The 22,625-nt window shown below is 39.8% G+C and overlaps 1 protein-coding gene across 1 annotated transcript; it reads right to left on the reverse strand.

The window, feature by feature from the left end:
- Window positions 1–13,866: 13,866 nt before the first annotated feature.
- Window positions 13,867–22,456, reverse strand: LOC308233608 (putative tripartite motif-containing protein 49B; the record flags this gene model as incomplete). Its single annotated transcript, XM_080640593.1, has 7 exons — window positions 13,867–13,928; window positions 14,942–14,995; window positions 17,561–17,658; window positions 18,629–18,651; window positions 19,414–19,644; window positions 21,666–21,761; window positions 22,046–22,456. The coding sequence occupies 7 exons, from the start codon at window positions 22,454–22,456 to the stop codon at window positions 13,867–13,869; spliced, it is 975 nt and encodes a 324-aa protein (XP_080496719.1).
- Window positions 22,457–22,625: the final 169 nt, after the last annotated feature.

The following is a 22,625-nucleotide window of genomic DNA, read 5'->3' on the forward strand; positions in this document are numbered from 1 at the left end:
TTCTGCCAGAGGGGGAGGACTTGGAACCCTTAACGTTGCAAGTTTGAAAGCTAAACAAGATTTCTGAAGTCAGAGGAAAAGATTTCTGTTCTCTTTTCAGCCTCGTTAAGTCAGTAGTGGGAAGATGAAGTTGTCCTGTCTAACAAGAAATCCCTCAGAGCTGTGCCTACAGCTGCTGGTAACTGTCCATCTGCATTCGCTGAATACTCTCTGCAACATCCAGGCATTGTTTCTAATAACAACTGTCTGAAAGATGCATCTAAAACATAAATGTTTCTTGGCTGGTGTGGCTCAGTGGTTGAGCGTCCACCTATGAAGCAGGAAGTCTCGGTTCCATTTCAGGTCAGGGCATATGGCCACATTGCAGGATTGATCCCCACTGTGGGGCTTGCAGGAGGCAGCAATTCAGTGATTCTCAGTCTTCATTGATGTTTCTATGTCTCTCCCTTTTTCTCTGAAATAAAAAGAAAATAAATAAAACATAAATGCTATCATAGTAGACAGATGCCCAACAATATCTAAGATGCATTTAATAATATTTATTGAGTTTTTTGTGAGTGCCAGAAATTTCTTAAATTGATCCTCTAATCACAGATGGGGAAGTCCTGCCTGAGGTCCATATATGGCCCCCAAAATCATTTGGTCTGGCCCTCCCAAGGCATTAGGGGTAATTTAAATGTTTGACCAAATGTAGCTGGCTAATTGTTAATTATTTCAGTTCATTGTGTATGGCCCCTAATGATGTTATAAATATCCAAATGACCCTTGGTAGAAAAAAGGTTCCTCACCCCTGTAATCTAATGTATTTACATGACAGTATAATCCAGGGAGTAGACCCACAAGGAACACTCCCTAAAAATCCAATTATTTTTCCTTTCCAACACTTAAAAGAAATTGAGAATTATCTAATACATGGGCCTCTTTATCAAATTTACAAAAATTTTGTCAATCTCATCTGTAAAAAATAATTCTTGTGAACACAATTGCTTTTTCCCCGTTGATAATTAGAGTTATCATCTGTTCCTGTTTTTTGCTCTTTAATTTTCTTTGCTATAAATAAGATCTTCATAAAATTGTTCATACTTCTATTCCCTATTTTATTACTTTTTTATCATAAGTATAGATTTTTCATTGCATTCTAAATACAAATTACTTTCTGACTAAAATGATAGATATTACAAGCTTATAGTAAATTCCCTTCCTGTTCTTTAATATAGCAGAAACCCTCTATGTACTAGCACATACTAATATATTATTCTTGATCAAAAGGCAGAGTTCGTCCCCTTCCAGCCTCTGGTCATAGCATGCCCATCCATCAGTTAGTACATAATTTTACTTTATGTGTATATCTATTTAAAGACATCTTAGTTATTATATATTGTTTATTTATGAACATTAAATTCATGGCCAATAGCCTTAGAGCTCATTCCTTAAGGAAGCTTATCTAACAGATACATTATCTCCATAAGGCATATCCCAGTGCTTTGGCACCCATATGCCAAAAACCTGGCATAATTGACCATGGAAAAGACACTTATTTGCTGTTTGAGCTTCTCCTTATTCAAACTCTGCTTGGAATATTCAACTGGTGGGACGCAAATTTCTCCTTCTCAGTGCAAGTCCAAGAATGGCTGGGAAAACACCATGAACATTTGTTTTAGGATTACAAATAAATTCAGTGAATAAGAAAATTTTCAAATACAGACTCTGTAAGTAAGGGGAAGGCCTGACTGTATTTTTCTGGTATGCTATATCTTCATGATTTTATATGAAAATAACAAAAGAAAAGAAATTTGGGGAGGGGATACCCTAATAGGTTATTTTAAATAAAAATGTTTTTATTAACTTTTAGAGAGAGAAGAAGACAGAAGCATGACTGGTTCATCTTTATGTCTGATAATCTCCCATTGTGTCCAATGCCACTTCTTGGGAAGCCTTATAGTTGTTAGGATCTATTTCAAAGTTTTCAAATAGAGCCTGGAACTGAAGGTTTTAAAGGAATAGCAAAGAGGACCTTTATGAGTTTTTTCTCATTAATTGACACATTTGTACTTTAGGTTAATGAGTATGAAGATTCTTACATGCATACATTATGTGAAACACTTTAGGTGGTTTATGATTTTCATAATTAGAGAAATCTCTTTTATGACCTAAAAACCACCTAGTGGCAATATGTTTCTAAAATAAAAAATAATGAAATAACTTATTATACCAAATATCAATATATTAAAGGGCTCCAATTCCAGATATTTGAAATATTGATGTCATTTCAATTAACTAAGAAATCTACTCCTCTACTTAGAGAGGATCCCAGCAATTAGAGAGGTAAATTGAAAATATTTGTAATAAGATAAAGTAGGCATTTTTTGAGATATTTACTAAAAAAACAAACAAACATATTTATTCTAAATTCCATACTCACCAGAGGCTACTATGAGGGCTCCCACCTATGTAAGTTCTGTTGATATCAGGGTCAGTATGAATCCCCTTCACTCAACTGGCAGCTCCAACTTCAGTCAGTTTACCCTGGAGAAGTGAAGTGGCATCTGCACAGATGGGCCTTTTATATGACTCCCCTTACCTAAGGCCACACCCACTGCTGGCATTGGCTGAAATCTACAAAAGGAAGTGCCCACCTTAAGTGGATTATACAGATAATACTCTGATATCTAATTAAGGTTACAACACATAGAAAACAACACTTAGGGGGCTGACACCCTGACAGAATGTAAATGTGTTTTGCTGTAAGATACATGAAACTTTTCAATATGCAATACAGTACTAACTATAGTCACTATCTTACAGATGCTGTAGAGAATTATTATTAACAGAGGTGCCATGCTACCTGCATTTTGCTGAAACTCATCACAAGTTAACAAGTTATTGATGCCACCTCCATATGAATTATTTCCCACATTATCAAATGTATGAGAATTTAAGTCCTATTTTCAAAAATCTATGAAAATAATTAACATTGCTAGACATTTAAAAAGTGAAAATCTAAGTAACTTAACTTTTAAAAATTATGGAAAAACAAATGTAAAAGCCATCAAAGACCACATGTCCTAGAAAGAGGTGAAGCTGCTGTCCTCTAACTCAGTGTATAGGATTGTAAGCCAATGAAAGAATCATTGACCAGCAAGATCCCCAAATTAATTAATTCTCAGAAATTTATCTCAAGCATTTCTCAACATGTTGCAAATCACCCACATAAGCATATAGCAGAAGTTTCATTTTCCCGCAAAAATCAACTAATTCTGTGGGCAGTGTGCCCTCCTGTCCTGCTGTTACCTAGTGCTGTCCCTTACAGGAATTGTCCAACACTCACTTGCACTATTATTTCCTATATTTCTGATTCTGTCACACAGCATTTTAACATTCTATAAGCCAGGTCCTGCTATATCATTCCTACTTCAAATAATAAATATAGCAACTAGCCTGGCTGGTGAGGTTGAATGGTTGAGTCTCCATCCATGAACCAGATGGACTTGGTTTGAATCTTGGTCAGGGCACATGCCAGAGTTGCAGGCTAGATTCCCTTAGGGCAGTGGTCGGCAAACTCATTAGTCAACAGAGCCAAATATCAACAGTACAATGATTGAAATTTCTTTTGAGAGCCAAATTTTTTAAACTTAAACTTCTTCTAACGCCACTTCTTCAAAATAGACTCGCCCAGACCATGGTATTTTGTGGAAGAGCCACACTCAAGGGGCCAAAGAGCTGCATGTGGTTTGCGAGCCGCAGTTTGCCGACCATGGCCTTAGGGGCTTGTAGCAGGCAGCCAATCAATCATTATCTGTGATTATTGACCTGTCTCTCTCTTTGTCTGCCCTTCCTCTCTGAAATCAATTAAAAAACACACACATATTTATCAAAATAAATAAATATAATAACTAAGTTATTATAACTAAGTTTTGCTAGGTACCATAGTAACTTCTCAATTTCTCCACCAAACCCAATCTTCAAAAGGCAAAACCCCTAGAATCTGCAGATTATAGGATAGTGAAAAACATAAATGCATGCACAGAGAAATAAAAATTTCATAAGGGCTCAAATAAGGAAGAGGGATCTGCGGTGTACAACTGAAGAAGAAAACAAAGAGCAGATGACTGCACCTGAAAATCCTTTCCCCTCATCTTTCTGCAGAAAAAGGCCTGGGGAAAACAATGACTAAAGAGGATTAAAGAGGCTGGAATCCCTGCTTTGGCTAACAATGAGCCTGGCAGTAAGCAGGAAATAGCTACTACTCTGCCAGGTGCAAGTTCTAAAACACTGGACTGACCCTTCCGATGTTGCTCAGCCATTTAGCATCGGCCCTGGAAATAAGAGGTCATAGGAGGTTCATTCCCTGTCAGGACACATGCCTGGGTTGTTGGCTCCATCCCTAGTGGGCAGTGTGCAAGTGGCACCAAACCAATGATTCCCTCTCATCATGGATGTTTCTATCTCCCTCTCCCTTCTTCTCTGAAATCAATGAAAATATATTAAAAAACAACAGAATTTCTGCTGTTACCACATACACTGAGTGGCCAGATTATTATGATCTCTGAATGCACAATAATCTGGCCACTCAATATATATATTAGAGGCCCAGTGCTTGAATTCGTGCATGGTGGGGTCCAGCCAGCCTGGCCAGGAGGAGGGGACATGGATGGTTGGCCAGCCTGCCTGCTGGTCAAACTCCTGGTCAAGGGGACAATTTTCATATTTGCCTTTTATTATATAGGATATACACTGAGTGGCCTAATTATTATGGGTTCAGAGATCATAATAATCTAGCCGCTCAGAGTATATTCAACATAATGACAGATTCCTATTCAATGCAATTAGATATGTGAAAGAAATAAATCTAAACCTAGGAAAAAGGAAAGAAAGCTAACATAATTTATAGTATTAGCTCAACATGATTGAATAATTAGAAATTTTCCAGAAATCTATAATTAATGAATTTGGGAAGAAATGAGATCAGTGAATTTCCTCAAAACAATAAAAAATAGGAAAAGAAATTTAAAATGCATCTTATATGATCAGAAACTGAAATTCCTAAAAATAAATCTGATAAAAATTATGTAATTCTGTGTATATAAACTATTAAACACTATTGAAAGAAACAAAAGAAGAACTACAAGTCCTGTAAATGGGAATATCTCATATTCATGGATTGAAAGACATAATGTGGAAACTATGTCCAATGTTATCAAACAGACCAATACCATAAATACGATTCAATAACTTAAAAAATGTGTGGGCATATACATGTGTATGTAATTTAGAAGTTGGTATTTAAATGTGTGTGTGACTAGGACCCTTAGAAGATATTTTAGTCAATAAAGGAGAGACAGACCACACACTAAGAATGAATTAGTACTAGTATTGTAGGCATTATCACCTCAATTACATTCATATCTACATAACACGCATATAACTGCTTCCATATTGTGGGGCTGAATATATGTGTAAAAGAAGAGATAAAATGTTGTAGGAACAGGGTATAAAGGTCTAAGAAGATATATCTGAGCATTTCTTTCCTTCAAGCAGTGACCTTGAGTTTATATAAAAAATTGTAACCCAGGCAGCTGCAGGGGATTTAGAATCTCAGTAAATCACAATTTCATTCTTTACTCTTTACCTACTACCTCAAACTACTGATAGTCTTAAAAGGCCTTTGGGAGGTGATTATCTTATGAGGCTGGAGCCCTCAGGAATAGGATTAGTGCCCTTATGAAGGAGACGCCAAGAAACTCCCTCACCTCTCCTAATTGGTAAAACTGAAGGAGAAGACAGCTGTGTATAAAACAGGAAATAGGCCTTGCCCAGAAACTGAATCAGCAACCATATTGACCTTGAACTTTTCATCCCCCAGAACTGTGAGAAACACATTGATGTTGTTTATAAACCACCCAGTCTACAGTCTTTTTGACTTAGAAATACAAATAGGCTAAGACAATGTCCTTAGTAGCCATCCATATATCTTCTTTAGTGAAGTGCCACTCAACTCCTCTAAATTGCACAATGATCATTGGATTTTTGGTCTTATTTTGAATTGTAAGAGTTCTTTGGATACAAATCCTTTATGAGATATATGTATTAAAAATATTTTTCTTTCTGTCTATGGGTTACCTTTTGTTTTATTAAACATTTAAAAAGTGAACCAAAGCCTAGGCAGTGTGGGGATTATGGACAGGGAATAGATTTCACCTTGTCTATCTGAGCATGTCCCCTCCACACACACAAACATATGCATGTACATACAGCAGCTCTCCTGTGCTGAGATTCCATAGTCCTTTTCTGGTTGCTGCAGAATGGAGGAGCCAGGGAGAAAGCAACCTGTCGGGGTCTTGGCTTGCTGTGACCTTATTTGTGGTCCAGAATTTCAGCATTGTAAACTACCACTCATCTCATCTATACTTAGGGTTCTGACACCCCAATTTGAGGATGGCCAGACCACCTGGAGGTTACTGAAAGGAAGTTAGGGTGCTGGGACTATCTGTGCCTGGAGAGTTATGAAGGTTGTTGGTGGTATTTGCATATAGGATGTAAATAATCTTTCAGTGTAAAAAGGCTAATCTGTCAACTATTATTAGTTAGTGCTTCTGGATTACAGTTATCTATTTTTCTTGATATCTAATGGGACTAGTAATAATTCAGGTTGCTGTTTTTTGTTTTGTTATTTTTAATTCTCACCTGAGGATATTTTCACATTTATTTTTTAGAGATTCACAAGGATATTTTTCTATTGATTTTTAGAGAGAGCGGAAGAGAAAGAAAAAGACAGAGAGAAATATCTATGTGGGAGAACACATCTATTGGTTGCCTCCTGCATGGGCCCCAACCAGGACCCTGGCCTGGGAGGAGCCAGCATCCCGGGGAAGTGCCCTTGACCTGAAACACATCCCAGACTAACTCACTCTGCATTCCAATGCTCTATCCACTGAACCAAACCAGCTAAGGTGTTGTTTTTTTTTATTTTTGAAAATATTTTATTATATGTCCAAGTCCATCTACTGGAAAACATTGAGTATATCAAGCTGAAGTTAGTCCTGGATCCCAGAGGAGCCATGGAAGGGAACGTGCATCTCTGAAATGTAGCTCAGGGCAATGAACCTGTGGTCCAGGGTAGGTTGCTGCCAAGTTTAAGAGGTTAGGTACTGTCCCTGGTTCCAGCATCTAGCTACAAGTGGGGTCCCTGCTCCAAGAAATCCAGTTCAAGGCCTAGATGGGGAACAGGGCCCTCTGGTGTCCTTGGAGCAAACCAGAGAAATCCCCATTTCCCTGAGGCTGTCCTGCAGGGGAGTTACCTGTAAGTGGGGCCAGAGGAACAGAGAACCCAGCTCTTGCAGGGGCAACACCTCAGACACTAGCTCCTGGGACTTGTGAGAGGAAACAGCTCCCATTGCCCAGGGACTGGCTCTCAAGAGGGGCTGAGGAAACCCTTAGGCTCCACTGCCCTGGAAAGTTTCAGGAGCAGCCATGGCCCAGGGAAGGACAAGGAGGGACTTTAGGGAGTAAAATGAGAGGTTGTCCAGGAGCTTAGGATACAACAGGTGTAGAAGGGTCTGGTGGTGCCAAGGAATCTTGGAGGCTCCTCAGGAGACTGCACTCATTATATTGTCAAAGGGTAAAGGCTAAGAGAGAATACATATATACATTTTTGCCAATACTACAGTGTTTTATGTGGTGTAGCTCTACAGTAATATATCAAGTCCTTTCTCTACAAAATTTTCATGATGATTCTTCCATATTCTTTTCTTCCATGTCAAGTTAAAGAATCAGTTTGTTTAATTCTCTAATCTTTACTACTAGAGGTCTTCTGTTTAGTCATGACTCCCAGAAATCCTATTTATATGAAGGTAAAGCAGGGGAAAACCCTGTAAACACACTGGGTGGTATGACTGGAGAGGAGTGGGTAAGAGACTGGGAGATTTAAGAAGTCAATAGGAGACAGTTGGAAATGGAAAGTAGATGAAGGAGCATTAACTAGCTGGCCTAGCAAAGGGAGGTATGGTGGCAAAGCCTTGTTGTCTGAGGGCAACTGTAGGATGCAAACACTTCCATGGAGGTGAGTGGGGTCAGGGCAAAAAGCTCAGAAGTACCAGGGAGCAGTGAGTGGAGGTATGGGCTACAAAGGGGCTCAGGGTTCCTCCTCTATTCCAACCCTGGAGATACCTCAGCCAATGGCAAAGCACTGATATGAAGAACCCAGTAATGATGGCCAGGAAGCCTTGGGAGGCTGATGGTGATTATGGCCTGAATTGGACAGAAAAGAGCAGAGCAGAGCAGAAGAGGGGCAGGCACCAGTGCCTGCAGAGGCCTCTGAGCAGAGGTCTGTGTTCCCCACACAGCCTGGGGCACAGGTTAGTTCCCCTCAGCCCCCACAGCACAGAAAAATGCAGCTGCCAGGACACCAGGGCATGAGTGGGAGAAATGCCCAGGAGGCTGTGGAGCCTGACTGAGGTGAAGAGCAGGAAACAGCAGTTGCCTGGAGAGTTCTCTCCTCCCCAGGCACTCTACTTGGAGCTTGCCAGTTACAAATCAGGAAACCAGTCCTCAGAAACAGGGGAGCTCAGGAAAACCCTACTCCCAGCAAACAGAGCCCTGATGAGAGGTCACAAAGGGGAAAGGCAAGCCCAGGATATGAGTGCCTGTCATTGCCACCATGGTTTTCTTTTGTCATCTTTATTGTTGAAAGTATTAAATATGTCCCTTTTTATTCCCCATTGAACCCCTTCAGCCCAATCCTGACCCCTGCCCCAGGCCTTCATCACCCTATTGTCTGTGTCCATGGGTTATGCATATATGCATACTAGTTCTTTGGTTGATCACCTCCCACCCAGGACCCTCCCTCGCCTTTCCTCCAAGATTCCACACTTTTTTTTCATGCTTCTATGTCTCTGGAACCACTCTGTCCATCAGTTTATTTTGATAAATTAGATTCCACATATGAGTGAGATCATGTGATACTTATCTTTCCCGAATGGCTTATTTTTCTTAGTATATTCTTCTCCAGTACCCTCCAGGCTGTCTCACAGGGTAAGAGATCCTTCTTTTTTTTTTTACTGCTGCCTCATATTCCATGGTATAAATGTGCCAGAGCTTTTTTATCCACTCATCTACTGACCGGAATTTGGGCATTTTCAGAATCTTAGCTATTATAAATTGTGCTGCAATGAACCATGCATTCTTTCTGGTTTCTGGTTTCTTAGGATATATTCCTTGAAGTCAGATCACTGGGTCAAATGGCAGTTCCATATTTAATTGCAATGTCCATGAAGACAGGTCAAGCAGTGCATTTTCTCAAAAATCATTATTGATTCTGAAATAGGTATCAATACACTTAGGGAGGAGAAGATTGAATCCTCATCTCTTTGCTGTACTCTCCTCCAGCATTCAAGGTTCTCTGAGGGGCGCCACTCACCCTGTGTTCCTCAGCAGCCTCTTCCACGGAGCAGTGTCTGTGGGCCTTATGCTCCTGAGAGCTAGAGCAGTGCAAAGAGCAGGCTCCTGTGGTCTTCACAGAAGATCTGCTTGGTCTCCTTGTGCAGCCCACACCTATTGTCCTCAGAGCTCAGGAATTGCCGCAGACTGGCTTTTCTGGCCATGGACACCAGATTTTTCAGGATAATATTGGTTTTGAAGATGTTCTGCTCTGATGGTTCCCTGCACACGGGACAACAAGTAGGGCTTTCTGCTTTCTCCCAGGATGCATAGAGTCACGAACAACAGAAGCTGTGCCCACAGCCCATGGTGACTGGGTCTATGCCAGCCTTGGGCAAACTACGGCCCGCGGGCCAGATCCGGCTGTTCTATCCGGTTCTCTTGCTCTCCCCTCCGCTTCTTTACTTTGAATTTATATTAGTTTACACAAACACTTCATCCATGCTTTCGTTCCGGCCCTCCGGTCCAATTTAAGAACCCATTGTGGCCCTCGAGTCAAAAAGTTTGCCCACCCCTGGTACAGTGATTCAGGCAGATGGCACAGGTGAGCTCTTTCTGGAAGTTTTGTGGGAAATCTGAGCTCATTTTTCTGAGGGAAGACAATCAGGAGTTTATTCCTCTTCCTTGGGGACACAAAGGTCTAAGCAAAATGTGACACAGGTTGTGACTCAATGACTCTGTGTCTAGAGCAGAACAAGCTTAATAGGCATGTGACACACATAGAAAGCAGACACAGGAAAGCTCCCACAACCTGGAGAAACCATTCTTAACTATTTAACCAATTCCATTCCCCTCCTGCCCCTTTTTATCTGCATAAAGAACAATCCCTCTTCTGCTGACACCCTTTCTTTTCCAAATAGCTTGAGTTTCAGGTGTTTCTCCCAAATGTATAGCTCCAGGTGCTGGGTCCTGAAGGCTCTAATATCCCAGTAACACTCATTGCCAGTCACTCACTTGGCTCAAGATATTTGACTTTGATTTTCATTATGTCATGTAAGTTCAGGCAATTTAACTTTAATTATATCCCAGAAGTATTTTTTTTTTTTTTTGCAGACTCCTGGGTCCTTTCACTTTATTTATTTATTTATTTATTTATTTATTTATTTATGTTAGTTTCTTTTTTTTAATTTCTTTATTGATTAAGGTATTACATATGTGTCCTTATTCCCCCACTACCCCCCAACTCCCATTCATGCCCCCACCCCCCTGTAGTCTGTGTCCATTGATTAGGCTTATATGCATGCACATAAGTCCTTCGGTTGATCTCTCCCACTTACCCCCACCATCCCCTACTCTTCCCTGATGTTTGATGTTCTAATTGATGTTTCTCTGTCTCTGGATCTATTTTTGTCCATCAGTTTATGTTGTTCATTATATTCCACAAATGAGTGAGATCATGTGATATTTATCTTTCTCTGCCTGGCTTATTTCACTTAGCATAATGCTCTCCATCTCCATCCATGTTGTTGCAAATGGTAAGAACTCCTTTTTTACTGCAGTGCAGTATTCCATTGTGTAGATGTACCACGGTCTTTTAATCCACTCATCTGCTGATGGGCACTTAGACTGTTTCCAAATCTTAGCTATGTTGAATTGTGCTGCTATGAACACAGTGGTGCGTATATCCTTTCTGATTGGTGTTTCTAGTTTCTTGGAATATAATCATAGCAGTGGGATCACTGGGTCAAATGGGAGTTCCATTTTTAGTTTTTTGAGGAAACTCCATACTGTTCTCCACAGTGGCTGCACCAGTCTGCATTCCCACCAGCAGTGCATGAGGCATCCTTTTTCTCTGCATCCTGGCCAGCACTTGTCATTTGTTGATTTGTTGATAATAGCCATTCTGACAGGTGTGAGATGGTACCGCATTGTTGTTTTGATTTGCATCGCTCTGATGATTAGTGACTTTGAGCAGGTTTTCATATGTCTCTTGGCCTTCCTCTGTCTTCTTTCAAAAAGTGTCTAATTAGATCAGTTGCCCATTTTTTGATTGGGTTGTTTATCTTCTTTTTGTTAAGTTGCATGAGTTCCCTGTAAATGTTGGAGATTAAACCCTTATCGTTCATATCATTGGCAAATATGTTCTCCCATGCATTGGGCTTTCTTGTTGTTTTATTGATGGTTTCCTTTGCTGTGAAAAAGCTTTTTATTTTGATGTAGTCCCATTTGTTTATTTTCTCTTTAGTTTCCATTGCTAGGAGCAGTATCAGTGAATAAATTGCTTTGGCATATGTCAGAGACTTTTCTGCCTATGGATTCCTCTAGTATTTTTATGGTTTCCCATCATATGTTTAAGTCCTTGATCCATTTTGAGTTTATTTTTTTGTATGGTGTAAGTTGGTGGTCTAGTTTCATTTTTTTGAATGTATCTGTCCAGTTTTCCCAACACCATTTGTTGAATAAGACTGTCTTGACTCCATTGCATGTTCATGCCTCCTTTGTCAAATATTAATTGAGCATAGTGATTTAGGTCAATTTCTGGGTTCTCTATTCTATTCCATTGATCTTTATGTCTGTTCTTCTGCCAGTACCAGGCTGTTTTAAGAACAGTGGCTTTGTAATACAGCTTGATATCTGGTATTGAGATCCCACCTACTTTGTTCTTCTTTCTCAGGATTGCTGCAGCTACTGAAAAATGCTACCAAATGCATCCTTTTGTGAATATCCTTGTTTGTGAAAAATTCTATTGGAAAGATTGCAGGAGACAATGATGTTGGGTTAGATAATATGTGGATATAAGGTTTTGAAGTTACCACTTGACTGTCCTGATACAGACTGAGATGGTCCTGCGCTGGCTGGCTGACTGGGGCCTCTGAGCAGGTTTCCTAAACAACCCACTAAGCGACAAGTGTGGTGAGGTGCACACAGCTCAGACCCAAGGAAAGGGAGAGAGGGCTTACAGGGCTCCTGTAGCTCCCCAGGATCAGCAGCCAGGGCAGCTCCATCTATAAGCACCTGTCATTCTTAAGGGAACAGTATCCTTATAAAATAAGGACCATTGGGGTTGTAGTCATAGTGACCAGAAGAGCTCAGTAGGCAGGACAGTGTGGCTACAATTATCAATGGTGGAGGGAATGGATCCCCAGCAGCATAGGAGAGGCAGGCACCAGGAGGAGAAAAAGGACCAAAACTCTTGGTGGTGGTGGTGGTGGTTGGCTTCAGAGGAGGACACACAACAGCTCTACCAGCAGCTCCACAGAGAAATGAAGTTCAGGTTCCTTTGCTGGGTTCTGCAGTGGGAGGAGCCAGGATCAAACAACTGGGCACCTCCCAACTCCTGTCTCTGGATGGGATGGGGCTATGGCTCCTGGCTGCAAAACCACCATAGGAAATTCTCAAGGTTTGTGTACCTTTCTTCTCAGCACTGTCACCTGCTACTAGGTGGTAGCTAAGGGTTTCATTGTCCTATAGCCAGAGGTGGACCGGATTACTAAAAAAGGCCTCAAGTTACTGAGAGGCTTTCTGTGGATGGGGAGATCTATGATGGCTGTGTTTGGTGTTTACAGATAGTATAAAAATCAACTTTCAGCTAAAAACTGATACTGATCGGCACACTTTCGATTATTTTAAATTATTTCATTTTTGCACAATAAAATTACTCTTTTTGGAAATCTAATGAGACTAAAAGTACCACAGTACTTTTTCTAGATTACATTGGCATAAACACTTGACCAAAACATGAATTAAACACCACCAGTAATGAGAAAGTTCAGAGCTTTTAGTTTATAATGTTTATTTATGTGTGTGTGTTTTTTATAGAAGCACAGTTTGTACATTATAAATTAAGCAATATAAAAATCTTAAAGGAAAACAAAAAAAATTTCAGTAATAATAGAACCCTATAAAAATCACCACTATATATTAAAGTTAAAATATGGTAAAAGCTTTTTATTTAAAACACCCATGAGTTCTTTCACCTGCTAGCATTTCAAATGTGAGGGAAGAGTCACAGCATATATTTAATGAAATGGGTAATGAATAATGATGTTTAGTTAAGAAGGTAAAAAATCTTAGTTGCATTAGCACATAATTCAAAATACATTACATATAATTGATTAAATTAAAGGGGGTTCTCTAATGTTATATTTCAGAGGGCTTGATGTTCAATTTATATAAATATAACCTTATTTTCAATTTGAGTATTCATACAACTAACAATTTCGGCAGACTGTTCCCATCATATTGAAGAAAAAATAGAATTTATATAATTTTTCAAATGCAATAATTAAGACTAAATATTTGTTGAAGAGTTTAATCAACAGGTTAATCACAGCTGTAGAGAGGGTGAATTGGATGATAGGTGTGGGGAAATGACACAGGGCTTCACAGATTAATAGAGGGAAAGCCAGAGAGCGATATAGAGATATGAAGATGATGATATAGCATTATGTACTTATACATAGACAGTATAGTGTATGAATAAATGTAACTCTAGATGGAGATACTAGGGAAGATGAGGAGAGTACTGGTCTGATCATCCTGTGAATTTCCATCTAGTAGAGAATACGAATAACACTGAAGTATGTATCACTGTGGTGAGAATTACAATGGAATGCACAGCACAGGTCATTAAGTAATGTTGCTTCAAACTATGGATTATCAAAGTGAGAGAAGAACATGTAGAATATAGTTAGCTGAAGATAAATTAGAAAATTATTTCTAAATTGCCATTGGTGTGCATGTGTGTGTGTATGTGTGTATGTTTTACATTTTTGCCATTGTGTCTCTACAACCATGTCTGTTTGGGAAGAGAATGAATGATGCCTTCTCTCTTGCATTGAATTTTACTTTTCCAGACACCCCTGTCATCTCTAATTATACTTCCTCATGACAGTTCACAAATAAAACAAATGCATCATGGTGATGATTTTCCTAAACTGAGTAAAGCACAAACCAATACATATGTTTTGAAGGTTATCATATTTAATAATACAGTAAATAGATATTCATGACATAAAAGGAAATTAAAAACAAAAACATGTAACATATTTGTCTTATTTGATAGTGACCAGGAAAATGTCTTCCATAGATATTGGAGTTCCCCAGAATATTGAAAAATTCCCAATATATTTCTAACAGAAGTGACTACAGCAAAAGATAGGCCTGAGACGGGGAGAGAAAGAGCAATAGGAGATTCTACATATAAGGGAACTTTGCACTACGTTTACAAAGGTCACGCTTGCACCTTCATAATCCAGGAATACCCCTACTCGGCCAATAGGTTTGGGCACATATTGCAGTACTGGTGGGGAGGTGGTGAAGACATTGTGGTGCATATCTGTTTTAGCACAGCCAAGAAGATAGAGTCCCTTATGGACAATCCTGTCCTCTTTCCAATCATCACTACAGACTCCAAAAGCCCAATTCCAAACGTCTCCCACTTCTATCTCCCAGTAATGTCTCCCATAGGTAAAAGTCTGAGCACCCCATTCAAGAAAACACTCAGATTGTGAGGTGATACACAGTTCACCTTGAGGATCACATCCAACACTCAGGCTTATCAAACCTCCCTGTAGGAAGACATGACCGTGATTTCTTCCATGCCGCAGAATGATAATCTCTGCAAAAAGAAAAAAAAAAAAATCATGTGGACACATTGCAGATAAAAGTCCTGAGGCAGAAGTTGCTCTTTCAAGATGTTACTTTATTATGAGGTCACAGAAACAAGAGCAATGTTGGTTGTCACATCTAATAAAGGACAGAGATGACCAATACATGTGCAGAACAAACAGATCCCTAACGACAGACATTTGGACATTTCTTGAAATTCAAATGTTTAGGGTCAAATATAAGACTCATCTCACCCTGGCCGATGTGACTCAGTGGTCAGAGCATTGGCTCACTAACTTAGGGTAATGGGTTTGATTCCAGTCCAGGGCACAGCCTGGGTTGCAGGTTCCATTCCCTGCACCTGCATCTGTCTGGGTACATGGTGTCCCTCTCTCTCATTCTCTCTCTCTCCCCTCCCTCCCTTCCACTGTCTCTAAAAATCAATGTAAAAAAAATATCCTTAGCTCAGCCTGTGTGGCTCAGTGTTTGAGTGTCGACATATGAACAAGGAGGTCAAGGTTCCATTGCTGGTCAGGGCACATACCTGGATTGTGGGCTTGATCCCAAGTAGGGGGCATGCAGGAGGCAGCTGATCAATGATTCTCTCTCATCATTGATGTTTCTATCTCACTCTTCCTCTCCTTGCCTCTCTTCAATCAATAAAAAAAAAAAAAAATTGTGTATGTCTCCTTGGGTGAGGATTAAGAACAAAAAGACTCATGTCTCCAAGTTCACTTTTCATAACAAAATGGCCAATGCATAATATTCTCTGAATTGTCTTCCATTGTAAAAAATTAGAATCAGAAGAACATTTCTTCTAAATAATCACATCATCATTTTGGAAGGGATGTACAGATTTGCCATGAGTCAAACATTTCTCTAGATAAATTAATGAAAATCCAATTTATGTCCATTTTAGTAGTTACTTCAAATGGTGTTTGCAAAACCTCTCACCAGTCCCTCTGTCCTCTGTCCTGGCTCTGGGCTATCAGCATTTTGAGATTTAACATGTACCTCTTCAGATTATGAGTAAACTGAATTTTGGTGTGTTTTTACTTTGTTGTTTATAAAAATAATTCTTCTGTTAACTCTTTTTTAAAATTTATTGTTTAAGGTATTACAAATAGTAGTACATATATCTCCTTTTTTTTTTTCCTCATTGACCTCCCTGCTGCCTCCCCTACCCACTCCCATACTTGCCCTCACCCCTTTACCCGGTGTCTTATGTCTATTGATTGTGCTTATATGCATGTATACAAGTCCTTCAGTTGATCTCTTACCCCCCCCCCCTCAACCCTCCCCTACCTTCCCCCTGTAGTTTGGCAGTCTGTTCGATGCTTCTTTGCCTCTATCTATTTTTGTTCAACAGTTTATAATGTTGTTTATATTCCATAAGTGAGTGAGATCATGTGGTATTTATCTTTCACTGACTGGCTTATTTCACTTAGCATAATGCTCTCCAGTTCCATCCATGCTGTTGCAAATGGTAAGAATTCCTTCTTCTTATAGCAGCGTACTGGACAGATACTTGCAAAAAAATAAAAATAAAAATAGACCACCAACTTATACCATACACAAAAATAAACTCAAAATGGATAAAGGACTTAAATGTAAGGTGGGAAACCATAAAAATTTTTGAAGAAGCCATAGGCAGCAAAATAGCAGACATTTGTCGTAGCAATATCTTTACCGATACAGCTCCTAGGGCAATGGAAACTAAAGAGAAAATAAACAGTTGGGACTACATTAAAATAAAAAGCTTCTGCACAGCAAAAGAAATCATCAACAAAACAACAAGAAAGCCCACTGCATGGGAAAACATATTTGCCAATGTTGTCTCCGATAAGGGCTTAATCTCCAACATTTACAGGGAACTCATACAACTTAACAAAAGGAAGATAAGCAATCCAATCAAGAATGGGCAAAGGACCTAAATAGACACTTTTCAAAAGAGGACATTCAGAAAGCCAAGAGACATATGAAGACATGCTCAAAGTCACTAATCATCCGAAAGATGCAAATCAAAACAACAGTGAGGTACCATCTCACACCTGTCAGAATGGCTATCATCAACAAATCTGTTAACTCTCACATATTAAATTCAAACCTTTACATTATATGACCATTGTAAAAAAAATACAAGGAAACCAAATAAGATCCAGTATATTATATATCATACAAAAAAACTGCTGTAAACATTTGAAAATTATATATAAAGAATAAATGTACAGTTTTGCACATAAAATTAGATAATTAACCTTAAATCTGAACATTATTCCATTTATTAAACTGCTCATTTCTTATTTATTCAACTCCTCATTTCTGACATCATTCCTTTATGTATAGGAAACTCACTATTTATGAGTCTGAATTATATTCCTGTTTTTCACTACCTTTCACTCTTGGTATTATAAATGTGACTGTAAAGACATGATCCCTTAGGAAATGATTATACAGCCAAATGATCTACTTGTCTGAAAATAGTAACATACTTAATAATAGAGGGCAGATTACCTGCATGGCCCTAACAACACATGATAGAGAATGGACATATGGCACATGGGCCTATGCTTACCTTTGAACAAGTCGAACCTTGCAATCATCCCTGGGATGGTCACTGCAGTGAGCTCTGCTTTCACAGGCTGGGGCATGTGCACACACACTGCCTCACTCCTGCAAGAAGGAAGAGGAAGTTACAGTGTTTACAGTCAACAAACAAAACCACTATTTTTTATGTATAAGATACTTCAATAGAATTATTTAAATCCATTAACTTGAAAACCCAAAAGTATCACTTTGCCAAATATTTCTTTTTCATATTTCCTTAATTTTCAAGTCTAATGGAAAGTCCATTTGAACCAGAATTCAGTCTAACCCTTTCTCATCTTGTCCAGGAATTTGTAAAGATCCTCAGTCTCTTATGTCCTTGAGGATATTCAAGAGGGAAATTCTGGATTCCACTGAAATGTTCCCCGTCTGGAAATGATGGGGTTCTCTGAAGACTAGTTGGCCTGTTGCACACTCTCATTGTAGAGGCTGTGAAACTTTTCCCAGGCAGGGCGATCTGCTTCCTGGAGGCAAGTGGTTCTAGGGGCCTCACATCATTCTCATGCTTAGAGAACTTGTTCCATCTGTTTTTCAGGACTGTCAACTGCTATGAATAGATCAACAAACCACCAGGTCTTTCTCACTGCTGGATATTTCCTCTACCCTCGCACCCCAGATTCCACTAGCTCTGCCTCTAAGGTATTTGACTTTCTCATCACTCAGAAAACTTAGCACCTTCTCCTTCATATATGTAGGATTTTGAGAACTAAAAAGGAAATTGGGAATGAAGGGGTTTCCTTTATTCAGTTCTGTGTGTGTGTGTGTGTGTGTGTGTGTGTGTGTGTGTGTGTGTGTGTGTCGGGGGTGGAGGGGTGGGGGAGGGGTTCTTTGCAATTTGGCCATAGAAACTGCCGAATGAAATCACTCAGTATGGCAATGAAAAGAGACATCTACATGGAGTTGGGGAGGGGAAAATATATACAGGAAAAAAATTCAAACAAGATCCCAATAAGTTCTGCCTTCACTTTAGCATATCCTGCCTGATGTCTGTCAAAACTCTGAAAGAGCACCAGCTGGTATCAAGGTACAGACTCACCTGTGCAATATGTCTCCAAAATCCTGTGGAGAAAAATAGAAAGGTTTAGTGCCTTTTACCAATGACTCTTCCACTAGGTCCATGGGAGATTATTTTTTTCATTTAGTTTTTTCTCTTATTTTATTTTTTGCTCTTTATCTTATTTATTTTTTGCTCAATCTCTCCAGCACCCTGGTGGGGAATTTTGAGGTAGTTCCAGAAGTTATTATTTCTCTACTCTGTTTCATCCTGGGAAGCCTATCTATTTCCTCTTTCCAGTTTACCACATTTCATAAACTCATGTTCTGCTGGAGACTGATTCCTGGAGACTTTCCAAGGGCCAGTGAAGGGGGAAGAGGGCTGGGGAGTCCCTGTGCGCTGCTGTAAACATGAATAAATATCCAGCGTCTTTTCTATTTCTAATGTGGGTACACCCAAAAATGACAGCAATGCAAGTGTAGATCCCCAAATCTCCCCATAATGCCATGCCTATAATTAGCCTCAATATCAATAAATCCCCTACCATTTTTGTGAATTTTCACAAAGCCAAAATGTATCATTGACTTTTAGAGGGGGAATCTAACTCAGGATTCTTTTACCATCTCACAGAGTTTTGTTTCTTATGGATAATGTAGGAGGGATCTTTGGTTTGTGGGGTTCCATTGAGGAGCAATACTCTCCCCACAAAGTAACTGAGGTTATGGAAATAGGTTGTTGGAAAGAAATGACATAAAAGAGGAGATGTATTTCTGCTGAAGGAATGCCAGTGCACGTGAATGTTCAACACCCCACTTTTGAGTTCTTACCAGGAGCAGCACTACATCTGGTTTATGGCACATTTCCTTCAGCTCCACATACATTCCTCTTAAAAGCTCCCTCTTGTGTGCCATCCTGGCTTCACTGGCCTTGAGTTGTTCAAAAATCTCCTTGCCTTCCCTTTGCAATCTCTCTAAATGATGTTGCTCTTCCAAATAGCGAGATGGAGGCAAATTATCATATTCAGCTCTGATCCCTTCCCTCTTTGAGTTCACATAAATCTGCAATGACATGGAGTTAATCAAAACATGAACCCTTTCATTCATCTCCTACTGAATCTCATTGGTTCTTCTTTGACTTGCAAAGATCAATTATATTTAACTTTTAACCCTCAGTCTTGCCTAGGCTCAGAATCCACATTTTCTCATTCCTCTTTTCCATATAATTTTAAACACCAATTATATCAAATTCATTCATAATGAAGACTTTGGTAAGATAATCATAACGAAAAACAAATGTGTGATTTCTATCTTCCAGCCAATATTGTGTGAGAAGGCAATACAGTTCATCCATAAAACATGCAGTTTAAATTTATATTAATTGGATTAGGGATCCTCTGTTTAGTCTGATTTCTGAAATTTGGAGCAGATTACTTCAACCCATTTTACATGCTGTGACCTCAGACTGATATGCTCATCACCTTGCATTTCATCCAGCTTAATCCTATCCTGAGGAGGTTTCATTTACAATCTGACTCCCATTATCTCTTTGATTTTATTTCCTTTCATTCTCTTTCTATTTCACTCTGATGCCCCCTCAGATCTGTATGGCTTTTCAACTGCCCCCAATATACCCATCTGTGCTATTTTCTCCATCTAGAATGATCTCTCTACATACCCCTATGGTTGCCATCCTCTTCAGAGATCTTTTTTATAAGGTGAAATTTTCAGTGAGGTCTTCTGTGATATCGATCCTATTTAGAACTCAAACCCTCATCTGCAGTCCCTACCCTCCTGTACTCCTCTTTCTCCTTACTGCTTTATTATTCTACAAAGAACTTATTACTCATCATGTATTATACCTTTATACATGTTGACCATTCACCCTTTGATTTAGAGTGTAAGCTTTATCAGGGCAAGGATAGTTTCTACTTTGCTTACTGCTCTATTTTCTAGATCATTATTTGATACAGACAAGGTGCTCATGAAATATGTGTTGAGTAAATTCATATTAGATATCACACCTTCAAGATAAACATCCAGATTGAGGAAATCAGTTATTCTTAAATTCCCCTAAAGTGTTCAAAGGTCTCCTTCTATTTAGATACCAGCATCTATATTTGGCATATTTATATGTATTCCTCATCTCTTGTCACTTTTCTCCTCATACATTATATATTACTAGAGGCCCATGTATTCATGCACTGGTGGGGTCCCTCAGCCTGGCTGGTGATAGGGGACAATCGGGGGAGCTGGCCAGCAGGTGGGGGGAACTGTAGGAGGTTGGCAATCACCCACCCATCAGGGTTGATTATGGGGTCTGCCTGGATTGGGGGATGAACCACAGGTTGTTGACCAACTGGGGGTAGGTACCACAGGAGGTTGGCCGGCTAGCCAGGGGGAAAGACCTTGGGAGGCTGGCCAGCCGCAGGAGGTTGGCTATGGGAGTACAATGACCACCAGCAAGCAGCTCCTGCATTGAGCATCTTCCCTCTGGTGGTCAGTGGGCTTGATAGCGACTGGGCGACCGGTCATTTGGTTGTTCGGTCGTTCAGTTTCTTACTTGTTTATATATATAGATTCAAATTTAATTACTTGGTATAAGTTCAGGGTTTCCCTGGATTGGGGAGACTGTTCTTTCTTCCTGAAAATTTCCATCTGTTTTCAAATACTACTTTTCCAACAGTATTCACATTAATGTTTATACTGCTTCAGATGCTTCACCTAAATTTTCAATGGCTGCCAAATGTCTCCTATGCCCAGTATTTACCCCACCACCACCACCCCATATGGAACTTTGTGAAATGGCTCAGTCTGTTGTGGTTCTTGGTGTAGAAGTGATAAATATTGTTAATCCTGGGAACAAACCAGCATGCTTTGTGTGGCAGCTGTCATTTTGTTAGAAACCCTGACTAAGAGCCCAACTATCTATCTATGGAGGGAAAACGCCCTTTTCCTGTTGATCACACTTCCCATATTGAATTCCAAAGAACACTATAGTGTCAGAGGAAGTTCCTATTTTAAAGTCATTCATCCAACCACCCAAAGTTCATGCTGCAGGTTGGAGAAATGCAAATACCAACCTCCCAAGATCTGGTTGTGACAGTTTCCACATTCAGCTTTCTGTTACTTTCACAGTATTTCTCCCATAAAGAGCACATTGTCTTGAGGAGTTTCTCCTGCAAAAGAACCACAAAGGTCAATTAGATCCGATGAAGAAGAGAATGTAACATTTAACCCCCTTAGAGGGAGGGCCCCCAGAGTGATAAATCAGAGCCATTGAAAACAGGGAAACATAGAGTTCCCTTGTTTACATCACATTATTTGTCAAATCTGGGAGGCTTCACACTAAGGAATTCCAGGGCAGAAATTCTGAAAGGAACAACTCAATGGAGTAATCTAATCACCAAGGAAACAGACCCACAGGAATTTCATACCCACTTTACAGAAGGGCATCACTTACCCTGTGTTCCTCAACTGCCTCTTCTACTGAACAGTGTCTGTGAGCCTCATGCTCCTGGGAGGTAGAGCAGTGCAAACAGAGCAGGCTCCTCTGGTCCTCACAGAAGATCTGCTTTGCCTCCATGTGTATCCTACACCTATTGTCCTTAGAGCGCAGGAAATGCCCCAGATGGACTTGTCTGACAATGAGAACAATTTCCTTGAGACAGACATTTGTGTGAAAGTCTCTCTGCTGCATTGCTTCCTGACATTCAGAGCAGTGAGCAAGAATTGAACTGTTCGGCCAGTTGAGGTAGAAACAGGGCCTGCAAAAGCTGTGCCCACAGTCTATAGTGATGGGGTCTATGAAGTAGTTCCTGCAGATGGAGCAGATGAGTTCATTCTGGAAGATTTGCAAGGTGCAGGGATCCATGTTTCTGGGAAGAATTCGCAACAGGTCATTTCTGGGCCTGGGTTGGTGAGAGGCTTCTGAACAATTATATGAGGGTAGTGATGTCCATATGTTTTTTCTCTTTGCAATACTCACTAAAGCAAGACAAACTATGCCATCACACAGATGAACATCTGGAGCCCAGAAAGGG

This window comes from Plecotus auritus, assembly GCF_963455305.1.
Source record: "Plecotus auritus genome assembly, chromosome: 9".
Classification (NCBI taxonomy): Eukaryota; Metazoa; Chordata; class Mammalia; order Chiroptera; family Vespertilionidae; genus Plecotus; species Plecotus auritus.